Below are 24,800 nucleotides of genomic sequence, written 5' to 3' on the forward strand. Positions count from 1 at the left end.
TAAATATCAGGAAATAAAAAGAAAATGAATCTGAAACTGGTCTTTTCCAAGGGCTTATCAGTAGTCCATTGGGATCTTTCCAGATGGACTTTGGCACATCTAGTCCTCAACACTGAAATGAAATAAAATTACATTGTGTGAAGGGCATGAAACTGCCATGTGTATGAAGTATTGATAATTGCCCTCTACTGGGACCCTTTTATGTGCTTGGTGCTGTACATACATGATTTCATTTAATCACACCACCATTTTACATCTGTAGAAACTGAGGCTCAGATTTAAACTCCTTTGTCCAGTGATCCTAGCAGGCCAGGAAGTGGTGGACTAGAACTTGGATACAGGATAGTCTAACCAACTTCAGCAAATTTCACAGAAACACTTCAGCTGATTGATATTCCAATCAGCCCTGACAACAATTTCCCTCCCCTGCCAGTAGCTGTTTCTATCTTCTTCCATGTATGGTAGCAAGACTCCAAGACAGCCCCCCAGAGATCCTACCTACTGTTACTTACACCTTTGTGCCATCCCCTCCACATTCTACCAGGGTTGGTTTGTGTACCCAGATATGGCAGAAGTGATGGGATGTCTCATCCAAGATTACATTGTGAAATACTGTGGTTTCCACCTTGGGGTCCCTCTATCCCTCTCCCTCTGTCTCTCTTTCTAAATCAACTCACATCTTCTGAGGATACTCAGGCATGTAGTGAGACACTGATGTCCCCCAATAAGCGCCAGTGAAGAGTGGAGACCTGCCGGCTACCATGTGAGGAGCCTGGAGCAGATCCCCCAGCCCGTCAAGCTTCAGATGACATAACCCCAACTTGACTGCAACCTCATGAAAGATAGAGCCAGGACTACACAGCTAAGCCATGCCTGGGTTCTTAGTCCTCAGAAATGGTGTGAGAAGATATATGATTGCTGGCTTAAGCTGCTAAATTTTGGGATTATTCAGTATGTAGCAATGCATAACAAATACACCATGAAACTAGACTTTGATGACGTAAACATTCCTAATTTTAAGAAGAAGTGCTGCAGGATATCATTACATGTGCACCAGAATGGCTGAAGTAAAGAAGACAACAGTACCAAGTGTTGGCAAAATTATGGAGCAACTGGAACTCTCATGCACCATTACAGTGGGAGTGTAAAACAGTACAAACATTATATGAAAAGGTCCTGCAGTTTCTCTAAAACTGAACACATACCCACCTATGATCCAGCTATATCTACCTATGATACTAGATAGCTACTCCTATGTATTTATCCAAGAAAAATGAAATCACATATCCATAAAAAGACTTGTACAAGAATGTTTGTAGCAGTTTTATTCGTAATAGCCAGATCTGGAAACCACTCAGATGCCCATCAAACAGTGAACAAATAAATGAACTGTGGTATATACACATAATTGCAAGACCGCTCAGCAATGAAATGAACTACACGAATGCACAACACAAATGAATCTCAAAATCATTCTCAGTGAGATTAACAGACACAAAAACAGCACATACTGATGATTTGATTTTTGTGAGGTTATGGAACAAGCAAAACCAATCAAGATGGAAAAAAGTTGGAACAATGGTCACTGGGGGTTGGGGAGATGTGGGGATGAGTTTTGACTAGGAAAAGGAGTGAGGGAACTTTCTGAAACCATGGTAGTACTTTATATTTTGTTAACAGTTTGGGTCACACAAGTGTGTGCATTTTGCAAAATTTGTTAGTGGTACACATAAAGTTTGTGCATTTATTGCATGGATTTTACTTAAAAAAGAAGCATAAACAAATATTGCACCCTAGTCGATGGTATTTAAGGTAAAATGTAAGTGACATATCTGCAACTTATTTCAAAATACATGAAAAATTAGATGGATTGATGGGTAGAGAGAAGAATGGAGAGAAAATACATGTGATAAAGCAAGTAGAATAAGATGGGTAGTTTTATTTTTAATTGAGTTTTGAGAGTTCCATACACACATTTTAGAAACAAAACCTTTATTAGATCTATGGTTTGCAAGTACTGTCTTCCAACGTGTGGTTTATCTTTTAGTTTTCTTAACACTATAAAAAGAAGTTTTTAATTATGATGAAGTCCAATTTATCATTTTTTCTGTTATGAATCATGTTTTTGGTTTTGGTCATATCTAAAAAAATCTTTGCCTAGGTGAGTTAACTAAGATGGCAACACAGGAGTCTTTGGAGCACCCCCCCCTTCCACAGATGCACTGAAAGTACAACTAAACACAGAGCAATGCCCTCTGAGAGAGATCCAGAAATAAGTCATGTGACTCACATATCCAGTGAACAAGAAAATACCCACATTGAAACAGGAAAAAAAGGCTAAGACACAATCCTGCCATAAACCCTACCTTAGCACTGTGTCATACATTTGGGAGGGGAATCCCTAACCCCCAGCTTCTTCCTGAGAAGCAAAGGGTTTGGACCCCACATTTAGCTCCTCAAATTTTAATACTCCCATCTGAGAAATGGACCCCCCCAAACACCTAGATGTGAAAGCCAGTGGGGCTTGTATCCAGGAGACCCACAAGACTATAGCAAACAAAGAAGCAGTTCTTAATGGGCACCTCCCTGTATATATCCCCTCACCACCAGGACTCAGTGCAGAGGGAGAAGCAAAAACGTCCATCTCCCAGTCTTTGCCTGAAAGGGGTCTGTTTATCTGTGTACTTTAAAAGCTGCTGCCTGAGGGCCAGGCTTCTAATTTAGCACGCATCTAGGGGCCAGCTCTAATGCTTCCTGAAGACCTAGGAAGCTGGCGCACACCCTATCCATCTTCTCCCTCCAGCCCACTCCAAGTCACCAGTATCTCCGTGGAGGAGCTTGTAGCCTCATCTGCACCCCAGCTTCTATGGCTGCCACCTGAGGGACAGGTCCCTGGATTGTCTGGATCTGAGAGCCAACAGGGCTTCCACTCATGAATTTCATAGGACTAGAGAACGTGAAGTAGTTCTTAACAGGTTATCATCCCAAGGCCCGGTACAGAGGGAACAAAAGCTAAAATGCCACTCTCTCAGTCTTTCCCTGAAAGGGGTTTATCTGCATATTTTATTAATTTTTTTTTAATTTTTATTTTTTTGTGGTACATGGGCCTCTCACTGTTGTGGCCTCTCCCATTGCGGAGCACAGGCTCCGGATGCGCAGGCTCGGTGGCCATGGTTCACGGGCCTAGCTGCTCTGCGGGATGTGGGATCTTCCTGGACCAGGGCACGAACCCGTGTCCCCTGCATCGGCAGGTGGACTCTCAACCACTGCACCACCAGGGAAGCCCTATCTGAGTATTTTAAAAGCTGCTACTTGAGGGAGAGAAGGTATCTAGGGGTTGGAAGTAATCTTCCCCAGAGACTGGGGAAACTGATGGACACCTCCCCCACCTTCTTCCTCCAGCCGGCTCCAACAATAAAACCAAGACACCAATATTTCCCTGAAAGGGACTTGTACACATGCCTAGAGCCCCATATTTTGTGGCTGCTGAATGAGGAATGGACCCCAGGATCTCCTCACTCTGATAGCCAATAGGACTTACATTCATAAGTCCCACAGGACTGTAGCAAATGAAGAAACAGTTCTTAATGGGTACAGGAGCACCCCCCACCTCCACCCCACCCCAACACACACACACACACACACACACACACCATAGCTACATACCCAGGCTTGGCACAGAGGGAGCAGGAAAAAATGGCTCTTCTCTAAGTTTGTCTCTGGAAGGACCTTAACTATATACTTCCCCAGCAGGTGCCTGTGGGTCCAGCTTCTAATTGGCCTGCATCTAGGTGCTAACTATGATCCTTCCCTTGGAACACTGACAGGTCTTGGCACATTCTCAACTTCTGGGAGCCACTAAGAACAAAAAGGCAGCTTGGAAAAATCACCAAGTTTTGAGAGACAATTAAAAGCTTAGGCTGGGCTGAATGGTAAGATTCATCTAACTACACAAGACCACCCTGCCAAGACTGGGGGAGGTGGTTGTTTTATCTAATGCACAGAAACTAACACAGAGAGTCAAGGAAGATGAATAAATAGAAGAATATGTTTCAAACAGAAGAACAACATAAATCTCCAGAAAGAGATCTTAATGAAATGGAGATAAGTGATTTACATCATAGAGAATTCCAAATAATGGCCATAAAGTTGCTCACCGAGGTCAAGAGAGCAACACCTGAACAAAGTAAGAATTTCAACAAAGAGAAAATATAAAAAAGTACCAAGCAGAAATCACAGATCTAAAGAATACAGTAACTGAACTGAAAAATTCAGTAGAGAGGGTCAACATCAGACTACATCAAATAGAAGAAAGGATCAATGAACCAGAAGACAGAGCAGGGCATTCATCAAATCAGAGGAGCAAAAAGAAAAAAGAATGAAAAAGAGTGAAGAGATTTTTGGGGGATACAATCAAGAGGATCAATTACACATTACAGGGGTTTGAGAAGAAGGAAGAGAAAGGGGCAGAAAGTTTATTCAAAGAAATAATGGCTGAAAACTACCCTAATGTAGGGAAAAGAACATCCAGATCCAGGAAGCCCAGAGAGTTCTAAACAAGCTCAATCCAAATAGACCCACACTGAGACATATTATAATGAAACCGTTAAAAGTTAAAGACAAGGAGAGAATCTTAAGAGCAGCAAGAGAAAAGCAATGTGTTACGTACAAGGGAATCTCTATAAGACTATCAGCAAATTTTTCAGCAGAAACTTTGCAGGCCAGAAAGGGGTGGGATGCTATTCAAAGAGCTGAGAGGCAAAAACTGCCATCCAAAAATACTCTACCCAGCAAAGTTGTCCTTCAGAATTGAAGGAGAGATAAAGAGTTTTCCAGACAAACAAAAGTTGAACAGTTTCATTACCATTTGACCAGCTTTACAAGAAATGTTAAAGGGAATTCTTCAAGATGAAACAAAAGAATGCTAATTAGTAACATAAAATATATGAAGTATAAAACTCACTAGTAGAGGTAAATATAAAGTTAAATTTTGAATATGCTAATTTTGTAATGGTGGTAGGTAAATCACGTATAATTCTATCATAAAGGTTTAAAGACAAAAGTATTAAAAATAACTACAACTATAATAATTTGTTAATGGATACAGAAGTATAAAGAAATTTTGACAAAAAATATGAAATGTGGAGGAGTGTAAAAATGTAGAGCTTTTGCATGTGTTCAAAGTTAAGTTGTTTGAGCTTAAAATAGACTATTATAAATACAATAAGTTTTATGTAACCCTCATGGTAACCACAAGGCAAAAGCCTACAGTAGATATGCAAAAAGATAAAGTAAAAAAAAAGAATACCATTATAGAAAATCATCAAATCATAATGGAAGCCAGAAAAAGAGGAAGAAAGGAACAAAGGAATTTTTTTTAAGAAACCAGAGAACAATGAACAAAATGGCAAAAGTCTCTATCTATCAATGATTACTTTGAATGTAAATGGACTAAGTTCTCCAATCCAAAGAGTAGTTGAATGGATGAAAAAACAACACCCAACTATACGTTGCCTATAAGAGATTCACTTCAGTTTTAAGGACATACATAGTCTGAAAATGAAGGGATAAAGAAGATATGCCATTCAAGTGGAAACCAAAAGAAAGCTGGGGTAGCCATACTTAGACAAAAACCACTTTAAGTCAAAAATGGTAACAAAAGACAAAGAAGGTTATTATACGATGATAAAGGGGTCAATTCATCAAGAGAACATAACATTTGTAAATAACTATGTACCCAACATAGGAGGACCTAAATATATAAAGCAAATATTAACAGATCTGAAGGGAGAAAAATACACAGCAAAACAATAATTGCAGGGCACTTCAGGATCACACTTTTAACAATGGATAAATCATCTAGATAAAAAACAATAAAGGAACATCTGGATTTAAACATACTTTAGAACACATAAGCCTAACAGACATACACAGAACATCCCATCCAACAGCAACAGATCACACATTCTTCTCAAGTGCACATGGAACATTCTCCAGGACAGATCATACGTTAGGCCACAAAAGAAGTCTTAAAAAATTAAAAAAGACTGAAATCATGCTACGTATCATTTGTGACCACATTGGTATGAAACTAGAAATCAATTACAAGAAAACTGGAAAATTCACAAATATGTGGAGATTTAAAAACATGTTCCTGAACAACCAATGAGTCAAAGAAGAAATCAAAAGAGAAATAAAGAAAATCTTGAAACAAATGAAAATGGAAACACAACACACCAAAACTTATGATTTGCTGTAAAAGCAGTTCTATGAGGGACCTTTTTAAGGATAAATGCTTAAATTAAGAAAAAAGAAAGATCTCAATTAAATAACCTAACTCTACACCTCAAGGAACTAGAAAAGGACTAAAAGTAAGCCCATAGTAGAAGGAAAGGAATAACAAATATCAGAGTGGAAATAAATAAAATAGAAACCAGAAAAACAATAGAAAAAAATAAAGGTAATTTAGAGCTGTTTTTTAAAAAGATAAACAAAACAGAGAAATCTTTAGCTAGACTTAAGAAAGAGAAGACTCAAATAAATAAAATTATAAGTTAAAGAGGACACATTACAACTGAGACCACAGAAATGCAAAGGATCATAAGAGGCTGCTATGAACAATTATATGCCAACAGATTGGACAACCTAGAAGAAATGGAAAAATTCCTAGAAACAAAACTTATCAAGACTCAATCATGAAGAAATAGAGAACCTGAACAGACTAATTACTAGCAATGAGACTGAATCAATAATCAAAAACCTCCCAACAAAGAAAAGTCCAAGACTAGATGGCCTCACTCATGAATTCTAGCAAACATTTAAAGCAGAACTAATGCCAATCCTTCTCAAACTCTTCCAAAAAAAACAGAAGAGAAGGAACACTTTCAAAATCCTTTTATCAGGCCAGCATTACCCTGATACCAAAGCCAGACAAGGACACTACAAGAAAAGAATATTTTTGACCAGTATCCCTGATAAACATAGATGCAAAATTCCTCAACAAAATACTAGAAAATTGAATTCAATAATACATTAAAAGGATCATACACCATGATCAAGTGGGATTTATTCCAGGGATGCAAAGATGTTTCAACACCCACAAGTCAATCAATGTGATACATCACATTGATGCAATGGAGAATAAATATCATAACATGGATATTTATATCACCAATGGATCATCTCAATAGATGCAGAAAAAGCATTTGACAGAAGTTAACTTCATTTCATGATACAAACTCTCAACAAAATTGGTATAAAGGAAACATACCTCAACATAATAAAGGCCACATAGGGCAAGCCCACAGCTAACATCATACTCAATGGTGAAAAGCTGAAAGATTTTCCTCTAAGATCAGGAACAAGACAAGGATGCCCACTTTCACCACTTTTATTCTGCATAGTACTGGATGTCCTAGCAAGGGCAATTAGACAAGAAAGAGAAATAAAAGGCATCAAAATCAGAAGGAAGAAGCAAAATTGTCTCTATTTGCAGATGACGTGATCTTATGTATAAAAAATATTATATTTATAAAGATTGCACCAAAATGCTGTTGGACCTAATAAACAAATTGAGTAAATTTTCAGGATACAAAATTAATATACAAAATCATTTGCATTTCTATACACCAACAACAAATCATCAGAAAGGAAAATTACAATAGCATTTATTTAGGAATAAATTTAACCACAGAAGTGAAAGATCTGTACACTTAAAACTATAAGAATTTGATGAAAGAAACTGTAGAAGTCACAAATAAATGGAAAGAGATTCCATTAAGTTGGGAGAATTAATATTGTTAAAATGTCTATACTACCCAAAGCCATTTATAGATTCAATGCCATCCCTATCAAAATTACAAAGGTATTTTCTACAGAAGTAGAAAAAAATCCTAAAATGTGTATGGAATCACAAAAGACCCTGAATAGCCAAAGCAATCCTGAGAAAGAACAAAGCTAGAGGCATCCCACTTTCTGATTTCAAACTATATTACAAAGTGACAGTATTAAAAACAGTATGGTGCTGGCATAAATGCATACACATAGGTCAATGGAACAGAATAGAGAGCCCAGAACTAAACCTGCATTGTATAAGGTCAACTAATTTCAACAGGGGTGCCAAGAATACACAATGGGGAAAGAATAGTTTCTTCAATAAATAGTGTTGTGAAAACTGGACAGCCACATGCAAAAGTATGAAACTGGACCACTATCTTACACCATATACAAAAATCAACCGGAATGGATTTAAGACTGGAACCTAAGACCTCTCAGGAGAAAATTAGAGAGTTGGATCTTTGACATTTGTCTTGGCAACGATTTTTAGATTTGGCATGAAAATAAAAAATAAACAAGTGGGACTACATCAAACTAAAAAACATTTGCACAGCAAAGGAAACCATCAGCAAAATAAAAAAGCAACCTATTGGAATGGGAGAAAATATTTGTAAACTGCATATCTGATAAGGAGTTAATATTCAAAATATACAAAGAACTCCTATAACTCAGGAGCAAATCCCCCAAATAATCCAATTAAAAAATGTACAAAGGGCCTGAATAGACATTTTTCCAAAGAAGACATACAAATGGCCAACAAATATACGAAAAGGTGCTTGACATCACTAATCATCAGGGAAATGCAAATCAAAATCATGATGAGATATCACCTCACACCTGTTAGGATGTCTATTTTAAAAAAGACAAGAGATAACAAATGCTGGCAAGGATATGGAAAAAAGAGAACACTTGTGAGCTGTTGGTGGGAATGTAAATTAGTATAGTCACTATGGAAAACAGTATGGAGGTTCCTCAAAAAATTAAAAATTGAACTACCATATCCGGCAGTTCAATGGGATCCGGCAATCCCATTCCTGAGTATTTATCCTATGGAGACAAAATCATTATCTCCAAGAGACACCTGTACTCCCATGTTCATTGCAGCATTATTCACAATAGCCAAGATATGGAAACATAAATGTCCACCGATGGATGAAAGGATAAAGAAAATATATATACACAATAGAATATTATTCAGCCTTAAAAATGGAGGAAATCCTGTCATTTGCAACAGCATGGATGAACCTGGAGGGCATTATGCTAAGTGATATAAGCCAGACAAAGACAAATAATGTATGATCTCACTTATATGTGGAATCTTAAAAAAAAATTTGAACTCATAGAAACGGAAAGTAGAGAAGTGGTTTTCATGGGGTTGGGAGGTGGGGGAAATGGGGAGAGGTTGGTAAAAGGGTACAAACTTTCTGTTATAAGATGAAAAAGGTCTGAGGGGTTAATGTATTATGTGGTTCCTATAGTTGATAACACTGTATTGTATAACTGAAATTTGCTAAAAGGGTAGAGCTTAAATTTTCTTACAAAAAAAGGAAAAAGGCAAACAGTTGATGGATGTGTTAATTAACTTGGTAAGGAAATCCTTTCACAGTGTATACGTATATCAAATTATCATGTGTGCACTTTAAATATCTTGCAATTTTATTTTTCAATTAGATCTCAATAAAGCTGGAAAAAAAACTTTGCCTAACCTAAGGCCATTAAGATTTTCTCCTATGCTTTTTTCTAAAATATTTTTGAGTTTTAGGTGTTACATTTAGGTCTATCATCCATTTTGAGGTAATTTTTGTATATGCGTGAGGTATAGCTCAAAGTGGGTTTTTTGGTACATGAATATCCAATTATTTCACCGTCATTTATTGAAAAGATTATTTTTTCTGCACTGAATTGCCTTCGTTTCTTTACTGGATTTCAGGAGTCAATATATATGAGCTATTTCTTGACTTACCAATGTTTCATTGATCTATTTCTCTATCTGTATGCCAATTCCACACTCTTTGGATTATGGACCTTCATAATGATTCTTTTTTTTTTTTTTGCGGTACGCAGGCCTCTCACTGTTGTGGCCTCTCCCGTTGCGGAGCACAGGCTCCGGACGCGCAGGCTCAGCGGCCATGGCTCACTGGTCCAGCCGCTCTGCGGCATGTGGGATCTTCCCGGACCGGGGCATGAACCCGTGTCCCCTGCATCGGCAGGCGGACTCTCAACCACTGCGCCACCAGGGAAGCCCCATAATGATTCTTAATAACAGATATTGTTAGCCTGCAACTTTGCTCTAATTTTTCAAAGTTCTTTTGTTTATTCTAGGTTTTTGCATTTCTCTTTGAATATTAAAGTAGCTTGTCAATTTTTACAAGAAAATGCCTGCTGAGATTTTGACTGGAATTGTGTTGAGCTTAAAGATCAATTTGGGGAGAATGACATCTCAACAATATTGAGGTGTCATGGATGTGCAACCACCCTCCTTTCATTTAGGTCTTTAATTCTCTAAGCAATGCATTGTAGTTTCAGTGTATAGGTCTTACACACTGTTGTCAGATTTATCCCTAGTATTTCATATCTTTTGATGCTATTGAAAAAGTTATATTTTGAAATTTCAATTTCCATTATTCATTGCAGATATATAGAAATGGAATTGACATCTGCATATTAATCTTGTATCCTGTAACACTGCTGAACTCACTTATTGGTTCCAATAACTTTTTGTAAATTCCACTGGATCTTATACATAGGTCATTATGCCTTCTGTGACTAGAGATAGCTTACTCTTTTCAATCTGGATGGTTTTTGAAATTATATTTTCTTGCTTGACTACACTGGCTAGAATCTCCAGGGAAATGATGTATACAGTGGTGAGGGTTGGCATCCTTGTCTTGTTCCTGGTCTTAGCGCGAAAGCATTCTTTCTTTCACCAGTAAGTATCTTGGTAGCTGTAGGGCTTTTTGTTTGCTTATTTGTTTGTTCTGTAAATGTTCTACATTAGATTGAGAAAGTACCCTTCTATTCCTAGTTTTCTGAGAGTTTTTATTTATTTTTTAAATCAGGAATGAATGTTGGATTTTGTCAGACTCTTTACATTCCTATTGAGGTGATCATACAGTTTTCTGTGTTTTGGTTTGTCAATATGGTAAATTACATTGATTGATTTTTGAATGTTAAATTAGTTTTGCTTTCTTGGGATAAAACCCACTTGGTCATGATGTATTATACTTTTTATATATTACTGAATTCCACTTGCTAAAAATTTGTTTAGCGTTTTCATATTGATCTTCATGAGGAACATCTGCTCTGGACCGTTTGGTTTTGTATTAGGTACTACGGCCTCACAGCATCGATTGGGAAGTATAGCTCTTCTTTGATTTTCTGGAAGAGTTTGTGTAAAACTGCTATAATTTCTTCTGTGTGTGGTAGAATTTACCAGTGAAGTGTCTGTGCCTGCAGCTTTCTTTGAGTGAAGGCTTTTAACTCCAACTTAAATCACTTTAAGAGATAGAGAGATATCCAGGTTATTTACTTTTTCTTGCATCGGCTTTGGTAGTTTGCACCTTTCAAGGAATTTGTCAAGTTCATCTAAGTTGTTGTAATTATTAATATAAACTTGTCCATAATATTCCCTTATAATACTTTTAGTGTCTATACAATCTGTACTAAGGTAATTTCTCATTCTTTATATTGTTAATTTATCTTCTTTTTCCCCTGATTATCTGGCTAGAGGTTTATCAGTTTTATTGATCTCAATGAATTTACTCTTGAGTTCATTGAGTTGTCTATTATTTTTCTCTGTTCTGTTTCATTACTTCTGATATTTATTGTTTCATTGCTTCTGCTTACTTTGGGTTTAATTTGCTCTTCTTTTTCTAGTTTTTAAGGTGGAAACTGAGGTCATTGATTTGAGGCCTTTCTTTTTTTCTAACAAGGTTAGTGATAGAAATTTCCCCTACGTACTGCTCATTTCTTCAGTTATTTTTTTCTGTCCCTCACGCCCCTTTTCAGGAATTTCAATTACACATATTTTAGGTTAACTGCACTTCTTCCACAACTCACTGACATGTTTTAAATTTCTGTAATTTTATTTTCTCTGTCTCATTTTGGATAGTTTCTATTGTTATGCTTCTATGTTTATTAATCTTTGTTTTTCTGTAATATTCAATCTGCTCTTAATCCCATTGAGTTAATTTTTAAACTCATGTAGTTTTCATATCTGGAAGTTTGATGTGGGTCTTTAAAAACATCTTCTACATCCTTACTTAGATTTTTGAACATACAGAATACAATTTATTCAACTCTGCTGTTTTTACAACTTTTAATAACTCTTAATGTCCTTGTCTGATAATACTACCATCTATGTCAGTTCTAGGTTGGTTTTGATTGAATAATTTCTCCTCATTATGGGTCATACTTTCCCACATCTTTGCATTCCTGCTAACTTTTGATTGGATGACAGACAATGTGAATTTTATATTGTTTGGTGCTGGACGAGTTTATATTCCAATCACTATTACTCAGCTGTGTTCTGGAATGTAGTTACATTTCTTGGAAACAATTTAATCCTTTTGGGTCTTGCTTCTATGGTTTTAGGTGTGACCAGGGCAGTTTTTATTCCAGGGTTAATTATTTGCCATTACTGAGGCAACACCCTTCTAGAAATCACACTTGGTGCTTTTGCTATTTGATGGGTGGGCACAGACACTGTACTTAGCTCTGTGTTGCTGGTGGGCACTGTTCCCTCTAATCTTAGTTGGTTCTTTCCCCAGCTGCACATAACTTCCTTACACACATGCCAAGTAGCAGAGGCAAACCCTTGGTACATCGCTGGCGTTCTTCCTGTGCATCTCTCTCCTCTCTGCTCTGATCTCCTTCACTCCCCGACTCTCAGCTCTGACTCATGACAGGCAGTCTGCTGGGCTCCATCTCGGATCCTTCTCTCCACACCACATCCTGGAAACACTCTCAAGGCCATGAGCTCGGCAACCACAGGACTACCCTTGTATGCTTCCCATCTTTCAGGGATAACTGTCCCTCATTGTCTATAGTTCAGTGGCTTGTTTCTTACACACTGCTCTCTTCTCTTTTCTCAAGCATGAGGGTAAGCCCATTTCCTAATGCTCCATCTTGGCTGGAAGCAAAAGTTTCCTGATGCTGTTTTTAAACTATTGTTATGGAAAGTTGTATAAGCATCCAGAAATATACAGAAGATTATTATGAACACTTGTGCATCCATCACCCAGTTTTAATAAATAATCAGCTCATGGCTGATCTTGTTTCATTTCTAATCTCACCCATTCCCCCACCTCCCAAATCCCAGAGTGATATCATTTCATCCATCACTATTTCAGTGTGTGTATATTTCTTAGCATAACCTCAGTAACAATATCACACCTAAAACTAACTGACAATAATTCTTTAATATCATCAGGTATTGAGCAGTGAGCTGCTTGACTAGGGGGCAGGAAGAGACTGGGAGAGTGGCAGTGAAGACACTTGGAGGGGGTTAAAGGGACACAGATCCTACTAACTGCATCACATACTCCATTAAGAAGTCCACCCACAAGCTGCTGGGGATGCCTCTTCAATGAAATTCCATTTAGTCTGCGTTACTGAGTACACAGGACTAGGAGCCCTGGAGGAACATGCCTATCAGGGGAGCAAGGTAGAAGAACACAAAAAGGTGGGTAGCTCAGGTGGAGACATCCTCCAGAAAGACCGAAATGGATGTGGTTGGCTTTCCAGAGAGGAAGCATTTAATTTCAAGCAGCCAGTGATGGTACCTGGGGTTACAATCTTCCCTAAGGGAAAGGAAACGAGGGATCTACTTAACTGATTAGCGTGCCAGAAGAGAACTACCACACATAGTCCTAATGGTCTCAGTTTGTTTTCACAAGTATTTAAATACACTCACCCGTCTAAGGAGAAAATGTTTCCTCCTGAATGGGACCATGCCAGAGGAGGTGTCTTGGAAATTGGATCCTGGAGAGGACTTTTTTTTTTTCGTTATTTCAAATACGACTAATCTGGGGACAGGACAGTAGGGGGAGGAACCTGTGGTTTCATTTCAGTAATCATTTCTAGATTCAAAAGTAATCCCGGCTCTGGCCAGAGGCCATCCGACCTTCTCCTCTAATTCCCATTCAGGATTCACAGTCACCAGGCTGCTTTTTTCTTCCCACTCAGGGACGTGGGACTTGCTCACAGCAGCCCTCTAATCATGCAAATTTGAAAAAAGTTAGAGCAGTGAATTCTCCTGGTAAATCAGGTGACGTGTGTTCAAGACTGGGCTTCAGATCTAGCTTGACTGCAGAGAAAGGATGCTCTGGGTAAAACATGTGGTGAATCTGGCCTTGGGACACTTTTATTTCTCACTGTAATTAAAAGTGTGACCATTCTGGCGCCCACTTTGGTTTCCTGGGTGTTTAATAAGTTAGTGTGGCTCTTGGAGCCAAAGCATCCTGGGTCAGCCACGGCGACTGGCCAGGCTCCAGGCAGAGGGCCTTTGGGCTCCTCCCACCTGTGAAATGTTCCATGGCAGCCTTGTGGGTTTGCTGGGAGTGGATGATCAGCTGTCAGGCTAAGGAGAGACTTCTGCTAAACACATGCTCCCCTGAGTTGCCTCCATCTCTCCCCCATTTCTTGGGTGTATGCTTTGGAGCATTACTGCATTTATCCAAGCCAGCAGCTGCTGTCCCTGTATCATAGGAACATTTTCAAAGGCCAAATGTAAAGGTTAATGGAATTACCTGTCAATATGACTGGCAAGTGATTGGGAGTTGCCTCTCCATACGAGCTGGACCACCATTTGCATATTTCCAAACTAAATATACTTCAAACCCAAGGAACCCAGTACTGGAAAAGGGTATATTTCCTCATAAACAACTTTAGAAACTTTGGTTATCAACTTACCAACTCAACTGGTAAACATACATGCATTTTAAAATACGTGGACAGCTTCCCTACGTGCATATATAGTTTTGAGAATACGATTTAACTCACTTGTCACCATGGTCCTTAATTTTGAAAATTCCACAAAGATTCTGAAAAATTAGACTAGGGACAGGTGAGATGTTAATTTCCAGTTAATGTTTTTTCTAAATGCAGCCTGGTTTCTTTGCTCAAGGATATTTGTCCCCCATGGATAGCAACATAAGTGAGGCATGGAAAGAATATCTTGGTAAAGCTGCAAGGCCTGAAATTCACAGTTATTGTAAAAGTGTAAGAGTCGCTTTCTCTTTAAGTAGGGAACTGACACTTCAAGAACCCACGTGTTTGGCCTCCCACTCGAAAATCTTTTTAACCAACTTTTAATATATGTCAAGTGGCCAGACAGTGCCTGGCACATGAATGTTAGCTATTAGTTCTAGTTTTTGAAGAGTCTTTGTGGTCTCTTGAAGTGGTATTTTATTTGAAAAGTTAATTAGTCACATCATAAAATGGGTTACTCAAACATTCCTCCAGTGATTCATTAAAATTCTTCCGAATGGACATAGCATGCGAAATGCTGCTATACTCTACAAGGACACAGTGGGTACAGGAATCAATGGTAGGTGATCCGGTTTTGCAGGAAAAAACCTGGTATTTAGTGTCACAAGTGGATTCACATGTGGTTCTGCTACGTCCTGACTGTAAATTCAAGGAATTTTCTTGGCCTCGGTTTTCTTGCCTACAATGGGAAAGCTAAGACTTTGTTAATGTGTTGCAAGGATTAAATAAGACATCACATTTAAAGAGCCTAGTGTCTGATATAGAACAATGCCTCATAAATGCTAACTACTGTCATCAATGCTACTGTCCTTGTTTTTAAGAACTTCTTTTTCTTTATATTTTATATATCCCTTTAATTTAATCAGGAAAACTCCCTTTAGATTGGTTCCATTATTATCTTTTTTAAAAAACTGAAGTATAGTTAATTTACAATGTTGTGTTAATTTCAAATGTATAGCAAAGTGATTCAGTTATACGTACATACACACATATATATGTATATATTTTTTCTTTTTCAGATTATTTTCCAAAGAACTTCTAATTTAATGAGGAAAAAAAGTATGTGATCAATTATCAAATAAGACACAACCAAATATCTGTTGTAATAGAAGTCTACAAAGTTCTGAGGAATGGCAAGGAATGACCAACTCATTCCAACTGTTCCTAGAAACTTCTTTCCCGGGTATCCACTCTCTCATACCTCAAATCTTTGTTCAGATTCCATTTTTTTTAGTGAGGCCTTCTCTGACAACCTTAACTTAAAATTGCACCCATACCCACACCCAATACCTGCTCCCCTTATACGGGTTTCGTCATGGCATTAACCATTAAAATACCATCTAACTCATTTATGCTGTTTATTGTTTGTCTCCATGCACATGAGGATTTCCTTCTGGTTGCTGTTCCTGCTTCCCAGCAGCCAGATCACACTATTGAGGGGCTAGCATGTGCCAATGGTGGGGGGACAAAGTGGGCAAAACCTGGAAGGGTCCTTGCTGTCATGGAGCTTGTGGTCTAACTTGGAAGAGGAGTAGAATAAAGAGTGAGACAGAGTGTGTGTGCGGGGGAGTGGGCAGCACTAGACATGAGCTTAAACACAAGCACAGAGGTGTATGGTGTGTCTGGGGAGAAGGATGGTGAAGGGATGCAGTGGGAGATGAGGTAGAAGGGATGGAGCAGGGCTGGATGCTGAAGGGACCTGAGTGGCTTGTGAAGGAGTTTATTCTGCAGGTAGAGGGGATATCAGAGGAATCTGGGAAACAAAGTCACCCAACCTGACCTTTGTTTCAGAAGGACCACTTGACCAACTGGCAAAGGGAAGCCCGGGGCCAGGTAAGGACACACCCTTTCACCCAGAGGCTGATTGTTGTTCACTTCCTCTGCCTTTGTCTCTGCTTATCCCGTTGTCCCTATCCTGCCTTTTTTGCCAGATTTCTATCAGCCTCTGCTACTCTTTCTTCTCATTGGCCTTCCTCTGCTGTACTGTGATTCCCATCACTGTGTGTTTTTAACTTTTTATTTTTTAAAAAAATTAATTAATTAAAAACACAATTTTTTTTACTTTACTCTTTTTAAAAATTGAAGTATAGTTGTTTTACAATGTTGTGTTAGTTTCAGATGTATAGCAAAGTGATTCAGTTATACATACACACACACATATATGTGTAGGTATATATACATTTTTTCAGACTCTTTTCCCTTATAGGTTATTACAAAATATTGAGTATAGTTCCCTGTACTATACAGTAGATCCTCGTTGGTTATCTGTTTTATGTATAGTAGTGTGTATCTGTTAATCCCAAACTCCTAATTTATCCCCTCCCACCTTTCCCCTTTGGTAACTGTAAGTTTGTTTTCCACGTCTGCGGGTCTTTTTCTGTTTTGTAAATAAGTTCATCTGTATCATTTTTTAAGATTCCACATGTAAGTGATATCATATGATAATTGTCTTTCTCTGTCTGGCTTACTTCACTCAGTATGATAATCTCTAGGTCCATCCATGTTGCTGCAAATGGCATTATTTCATTCTTTTTTATATGAATAATTGAGTAGTATTCTATTGTGTGTATATATATACCACGTCTTCTTTATCTGTTCATCTGTCGATGGACATTTAGGTTGCTTCCATAAAAACACACAGATAGTTTAAAAAACACTACAGAGAGGGTCCATGTACCTTTCACCCAGCTTCTGCCATCACTGAAATTTTTTTACCCTTAGAAAGATCTGAGACCTCACAATGAAAATAGTTTGTTCTTTGAAACACTGACTTTTAGAAAAATCTTGACCCAAATACCTTTACAATTTAAAGAACCCACCATACGTAGGTAACCATGGCCTTCCCACTTGTAAAAATAGAAGACAGGTTCCAGGGTATATGAAGGAAGGACACCCCACTGCGTCTCTCCTACTGAAAGCATCTATTCACCTGCTACTATTACTTCATTATTACTTCACCTATTACTTCATTATTCAGAGAAGTAATGAGAGCAGGCAGACTGAGGAAGAAGACCACAGAACTGGTGGTGAGTTTATCACTTTTTATTTCCAGTCTCTCTGACGTGAACTCAGTGCAGCCCAGAACTCAGAAGTGGGCATTGGTTCCAAGAGGAGACCTCTCCTCTGGCTCAAGAAGCAGGAAGGGGGTCTACAATGTTCAGAGAGAGTGTAGAAGTCCCTTATTTATCTTTTTTTTTCTTAAATTTTTTTCCTCAGTTCTCTTGTGCCCCAGACCTCAAGCAATCCTGTGGCAGCAATGGGAGATGGCAGGAAATCAGAACAGGAAGGCAGAGAACCTTCCTCTCTAATCAGAGGAGCTGTGGATCCCAGCGGGTGTGGCGAGCCCCACTGCTGTTGCTCTCTCTCTGGCCTCTGCTCAGCTCTGAGGTGGGTGCAGTCAAATCAAGTGTGCAGGAGTGCGGGGCACACACAGCCTCAGGGTGCTGGCTGAAGGGCTGGAGAGCAGAGTCCCAGGGACGCAGAACTATCGAGGCAATTATGGTAAGGCAGGAGCTTGGGAAAGCAACCCCTTAAAGTTGTTTATGAACTCTTGGGCTTACCCCTGAACTGCACATGTATGGATCTGACCCTAAATAGACTCCAGAGACTTGGAGCAGTAAAATATGGGACAGACGACTTGCCTAAGTCCCAGACTGGCCAGTAGGTGGTACATACACCAGACAGATCCAACAGCACTTCTCAAAGACTTGAAGTCGAAACCACGATCCACAGAAGTCTTGGGGAACTGAGGACTTGTGGTCTGAACCCTACTGGGTTAATTACTTCCTAAAACAAAAATAACAATATCTGCCATAAGATTTAAAAAACAACCGAAGTCTCAAAACATAATATTCAAAATATCTAGGATACAATAGAAATTTACTCACTGTACCAAAAAACCCAGGGAAATCTCAATAGCAATGCTGGGATGCCATAGATATTGAAATTATCTGACCAAGACTTTAAAGCAGTTATTATATTTTCTAACCAGTAAGAGAGAGCAAACACTCTTGAAAAATACAGAAAGTCTCAGCAGAGAAACAGAAGATATAAAGAAGAATCAAGTGGATATGTTAGAAATGAAAAAATTCAACAACTAAAATAAAAAGTCATTGGATGGGCTCAGTAACAGAATGGAGATGACAGGGGATTCAGTAAATTTATAAGTAGATTAACAGAAGTTATCCAATCTGAAAAATTGACGGAGAAATGACTGGAAAACAAATTGTGTAGAACTGTAGGGACCTGTAAGACAATAACAAAAGGTCTAACCTTTATATCATCCAAGTCCCATTAAGAGAGGAGAAAAATGTGCAGCAGAAAGAATCTTTAAAGAAATAATGGCTGAAAGGCTGGTTTACTATTAGAAGGCAATCAATGCAATACATTACATTAGCAGTTTAAAGAATAGAAACAACTCAATCATATCAGCTGATGTAGAAGATGCATTTGGAAAAAACTTAACAACTATTCATGATAAAACTTTCAGCAAACTAGGACCAGAAAGGTATTTCCTTCACCTGACAAAGAACATCAACAAAAACCCATTCTATATAAAGCTGAAAGACTGAAAGCTTTCCCTCTAAGATCAAGAACAAGGCAAGGATGTTCCCTTTCACCACTCTTATCCAACCTCTAACTGGAAGTCTTAGCCAGTGCAATAAACAGGAATAAGTGAAGAATAAGAGTAAGGTAAGAAATATAAATAAAAGGCATACACATTGGAAAGGAAACAACATAACTGTCTACATAGAAAATTTCAAGGAATACACACGACACACACTCTTGAACAAATAATTGAGTTTAGTAAGATTGCAGGATATGAGGACAACATGGAAAAATCAATTGCATGTTGATTATATATGAGCAATGAACAATTAGAAACCGAACTTAAAAAAAATACCATCTACAGAAGTTCAATTCCTCCCTAGATATAGATCTTACAAAATACGTACAGGATCTGATATGCTAAAAACTACAAAATGTTCATGAAAGCACTGAAATAAGGCCTAAATAAATGGAAAATATAGCTACACTGACTTCATGGGTTGGAAGACATAACATAGTTAGCATTGATTTATAGATTTAACATAATTCCAATAAAAATTCCAGCAGGAAACTTTATAGATAGAGGTAACCCAATCTTCAAGTTTATATGGAGAGGCAAAAAAATAGGATACTTGAAACACTTTTGAAAAAGAAGAATAAAATTGGAAGAATCATGCTGATTTTAAGACTCACTACAAAGCTATGGTAATCAAGACGGTGGAGTATTGGCTAAGGAATGGACATATCCATCAGTGGAACTGAACCGGCATCAATAAATAGTTTCCTACAAATACCCTCAGTTGGTTTGTGACAAATGTGCAAAGGCAATTCAAAGACGAAGGATAAGCTTTTCAAAAACTGGTTTGAACAACCGGTCATCTATATGCATAAAAATGAACCTTACCCTAAATCTCACACATTATACAAAAATCAACTCAAGATGAGTCAGAAATCTAAATGAAAACATGAAAGTATAAAACTTTTAAGAGTTCACACAGGAGAAAATCTTCATGACCTGGTTGTGCAAAGGTTCTTAGACATGTCATCCAAAGCATGATCCATAAAAGAAAAAAAAATGATAAATTGGACTTGATCAAAATTAAAAACTTCTGCTCTGCCAAGGGCACTGCTAAGAGAGTGAAAAGTCAAGCACAGACTGGGAGAAAATATTTGCAAATCAAGTATCTGACAAAGGATTTATACTCAGAATATATAATGAACTCTCAAAACTCAACTATAAAAAAAATAGCAACCTAATTTTGCTGAGAAATAGGAAAAAGGCTTGAACAGATATTTTGCCAGGGAAAATACATAGATGAAAAATTATAACATGAAAAAAACTCAGCATCATTAGTCACTAGGGAAATGATAATGAAAATGATGAGGAAATACCATTCTAAACCTACTGCAATGGCTAAATTTTTTTTTAAAAAAGCCAAGAGCTGGTGAGGATGTGGGGCAGCTGGCACTCTCACACGTTTCTGGTGGAAATGCAAAACGGTATTGTACTCTGGAAAACAGTCTGGCAACTTCTTTTAAAGTTAAACATATACTTACCATGTGAACCAGCAACCCCTCCCCTGTGTTTACCCTAGAAAAATTAAAACTGTGTTCACAAAACCCCTGTTCTCAAGTGTATCGCAGTTCTAGTCTAACTGTAAAAACTGGAAACAACTGAATGCTCCCTACAGGTGAATGGCTAAACAGTCCATGGTCCATCTCTACAATGGGTACCACTCAGTAGAACAAAGGAACAAACTATGGATACGCACAACAGCTCAAATGAATCTCAAAATAATTATGCTGAGTGAAAGGAAGCCCGTTTAAAAGATTAGGTTCTGCGTGACTCCATGTATATAAAGTTCTCGAAAGAGACAAAGCCAAAGTGATAAAAAAACAGAGCAGGGGTTGCCAGTGCCCAGGGTTGGGGAAGGCACAGCGTTAAAGAGAGCAGGAGGGGTACTTGGGGGTGATGCGACAGTTCTGTGTTCTGAGAGCGTCATAATAACACAAATCTATACACATGCTCGAATTCTTAGAACTGTACACAAAAAGTCATTTTCCTGTATTTTCCCTTAAAAAATAAAATTAAAGAAAAAAGAAAAGAGTTGACAACTCTTGCTTCCAATTGAAGCCTAACCAGGTCTCAGCAGCGAGGTCAGTACCAGTTGCAAAGAGGGCAACCACGGACAAGATCTTCTGCTACTGTCTGAGCATCTCTACACGCTGCTCACTCCACCTGGGCATTTACATCACAACTCCTAATGTTTACGATCGCCCTGGAAAGTGGGTTAGGCTCACTGTATAGAAAACAAAAACTGAGGCTTAAGGGAAATGAAATAATTTGCTCTGCATCTCGTAGCCAGTAAATGTTGAGTCTGGACTTGACCCCAGCCCTTGTTGCCAATCTCACTGTAAACCTACTTCTCCATATGACTGCTCACTGGAATTAAGAAAAGCAGTGAAAGCTATCAGGGAGACACTGGAACAGCACTTTGATTCACATATATCACAGATATTCTCTAAGCATATTTTATTGTAAACCTCGAGTTTGTTTGAAATTCTGGGAGGTTCAGGGAAATTTAAAAACTACTGCCATTTAATCAGAAACCCCCAATAAGCGGCTAATTTTCAATAGGATTGAATAGTTACCTCCAGTCATACAAATCTACAGTAATTCATATTTTTCCCTAAGTGAATGAAGGAATCATTGTGACTTAACACGACTTGACCAAGTATTTGCTAATTTCACAAGTAGGAATTTATACATATGAAGCAAAGATTAATTGTTTAAAAATTTTCCCCTTTCACACACAGGACTCTCCTAAGAAGCTGTCATTGGTTCTTCCCACTTCTTCCCTTCACCCCACCACGAAAAAAGAAATTTCAAAAATACACAAAGTAAATCCATTTTAGAGACTGAAACTAAACATTACTTTTTATTTCATTATGATTATAGCTGAATAACTATCTCAAAACATTCTAAACATGGACTATGCACATTTTTCATGTAGTGAATGATACCTACTCTAAAAGCTTGAGGATGAATTTGCCTTCTTGCTTGTGAATTATTTTCAACTATTTTATTGGCTGTTAGTTGTTTTTTCACCAAAAACTTTGGCCTAAATTATTTTTGTCTCAGCTAAGACAAAGATAAGAAGCTACGGTCTCCAATAAAAGTGTTTTTTTGAATGTTCTCTAATTTCTGCTTTACTAAATATCTTTTCTTTAAAAAATAGGTATTGGTAGATTTTGACTCGGTATGTGTAAGCTTTAATGCAAAGCAAAGCTTAGCTAATGCCTTCTGCTCTTTTACTGTAGAGAGTTGGGTGATCTATTCCATTCCCCAAAGAAAGACAAGAATAACAAAAGTGATTTCATCATCCACACCTTCTTTTGCTTTTTTAGGAGTCTAAGTACCCCCCTCGTCAGGTAAGAGAAACCTTCTTATCTTTTGTCACTGGGTTGGGGGGTGGGCTGGAGGAGGCCTACCTTCCAGCAGGTCTCTGGCCAGACCAGGTTCTGCCCCCGTGGACCGAACAAAGTCTGACAGGACTGCGTCCATATCAAGAGTCATAGGATCGTGTAGAAGGGCCGCCCAACACTCAGCTGAGGTGGGGTTTGGAAGCAGGCTAGAAACCATCCATCTGCAGGAGAGAACAGAGAGGCAAACATGATGGAGAGAAGAAACCAGTTCTGCTTGCTGCGCCATATGTTTGAGCCAATGTGGGACATTGCCTGATTGCCTGATGTGTGACAATAAATAATAAAAGTCAGACTCAAATGTCTTCCCTTTGTAGCTGCCACAGGAGAGAGGGGGCATTCCCAGCTCAGTGCTTCCTACTTTGCGTTCTGTCTATTTCAGTGACTATCGATTGAAAAGGTTGGTCTAGAAAAATTAAACACCGGATCTTAAGATTCATTTGGAGTCGCTAGATTTCTAATCCCCTTCCAAGTTATGCAGACGTGTAACACTTCCACAAATGTAATTGTGTTGCCACTATATCCCACCTACGCCTTTATCACTGACCCATCCCTGTGCCCACCTCAGCCCTCCCCCTCACTTGGCTCTCAGGAAAGATTCCACATCAATCCAGAGTCGACAGAAATACTACACTTGCTGAAGAGGACAAACCGTTCGCCAACTTTCCAAGAGTTGTCATTCTCACAACAACAATCCAACAAAATTCATAAAGCTCTCAGATTTCCTAGGCAGAATAATCCCAGGTAGGGGGATAAAACAGTGCCCTGCAGCTTGACCACAGGCCGACGGTGCCAGCCGGCTGCTGGGGAAAACCAACCAGCACACAGCATGTGAGGGTGACTCCCACCAGTGAACCAGGGCCACCAGTGGTAATACAGACATGCCTGACAAAGCACAAATGCACCCTCTGTCTCCTTCAATAAGGGGTTGGTCCACCACTTGACTTTGTGAATAAAGTTGTATTGGAACCAGCCACGCCCACTCGTTGTACTGTCTGTGGTCGCTTGTGCACGTGGCTGAGTCGAGCAGTTAAAACAGAGAAGACCACAAGGCCCACAAAACCAAACATACTGGACTTCCCTGGAGGTCCAGTGGTTAAGAATCTGCGCTTCCACTGCAGAGGGCATGGGTTTGATCCTTGGTCGGGAAACTAAGATCCAGCATGCCATGCAGTGCGGCCATAAATAAATAAATAAAATAAACAGATCAAATTAAAATTAAAAAACTAAACATATTTACTATTTGGACCTTCACAGAAAGTTTGCTGAGTAAAGATGATGGAAAATGTTATCCTAATGAATATGTAATTAACTTTACATGTCGTGGGGTGAGTTTAAATCCCATGCTATTGATGAGTGTCCCGTTCCTTTTTCAAGATAAGCACTTGGATGGGCCCTGCTCAGAGGGCTAGGTCTGTGCCGACTGCTGCTGCTTTAGAGCCAGAAATGCTGGCCTAAACTCAGCCCCAGCTCTGCCCCTGTGATGAGCTGTGTCATGCTGTGTAACTTCTCTGAGCCCACCTGAGCATTTGTAAGAGTTGGAGAAATAAGCTCATCGAAGGTGCCAGGATGGAGGGACGAGACAGTGGGGCCTGTGACCTCAGAGACATTCACTGTTACTACACCAGCTTGCACATGGCTCTGACTGGGGTGTGATTTTTGAGTTGGTGTGGCTCGAAAATAAGAAAATGCTTTGACCTAATGTATATGGCTCCAATTAGAAGATTGCTGTCTTCCTTCTCTCCATGTACTGGGGCCTCGGCCAGGAGAGCCTCTTCTTTGGTCACTGCCACCTGGGGGACAAAGCAGAAGATAAGAGCATGTTACTCTCCTGACAGTCAGCCAGAGGCTGAGGCTTTGCTTCGTGTCACAGGAGGTGCACCTGGGGCTCGGCTGACTGCCTGCATCAAGCCCGCTGCCTTCCTGGGCCCTACAGGCACCTA

At 38.9% G+C, this 24,800-nt stretch overlaps 1 protein-coding gene across 1 annotated transcript in view; it reads right to left on the minus strand.

Annotated features, from left to right (window-relative positions):
• The window catches only part of LOC132532105 (OTU domain-containing protein 7A), a 383,571-nt gene that overhangs the window by 150,930 nt on the left and 207,841 nt on the right, over window positions 1–24,800 (minus strand). The window contains exons 3-4 of the mRNA XM_060170306.1: window positions 24,556–24,650; window positions 22,867–23,021 (exon numbers count right to left, since the gene is read on the minus strand). Coding sequence (XP_060026289.1) covers window positions 22,867–23,017 — 151 coding nt within the window. The 5' untranslated portion in view covers window positions 23,018–23,021; window positions 24,556–24,650. The remainder of the gene's footprint in view (window positions 1–22,866; window positions 23,022–24,555; window positions 24,651–24,800) is intronic.

The sequence above is a fragment of the Lagenorhynchus albirostris genome, chromosome 1 (genome assembly GCF_949774975.1).
Source record: "Lagenorhynchus albirostris chromosome 1, mLagAlb1.1, whole genome shotgun sequence".
In the NCBI taxonomy this organism is placed as follows: domain Eukaryota; kingdom Metazoa; phylum Chordata; class Mammalia; order Artiodactyla; family Delphinidae; genus Lagenorhynchus; species Lagenorhynchus albirostris.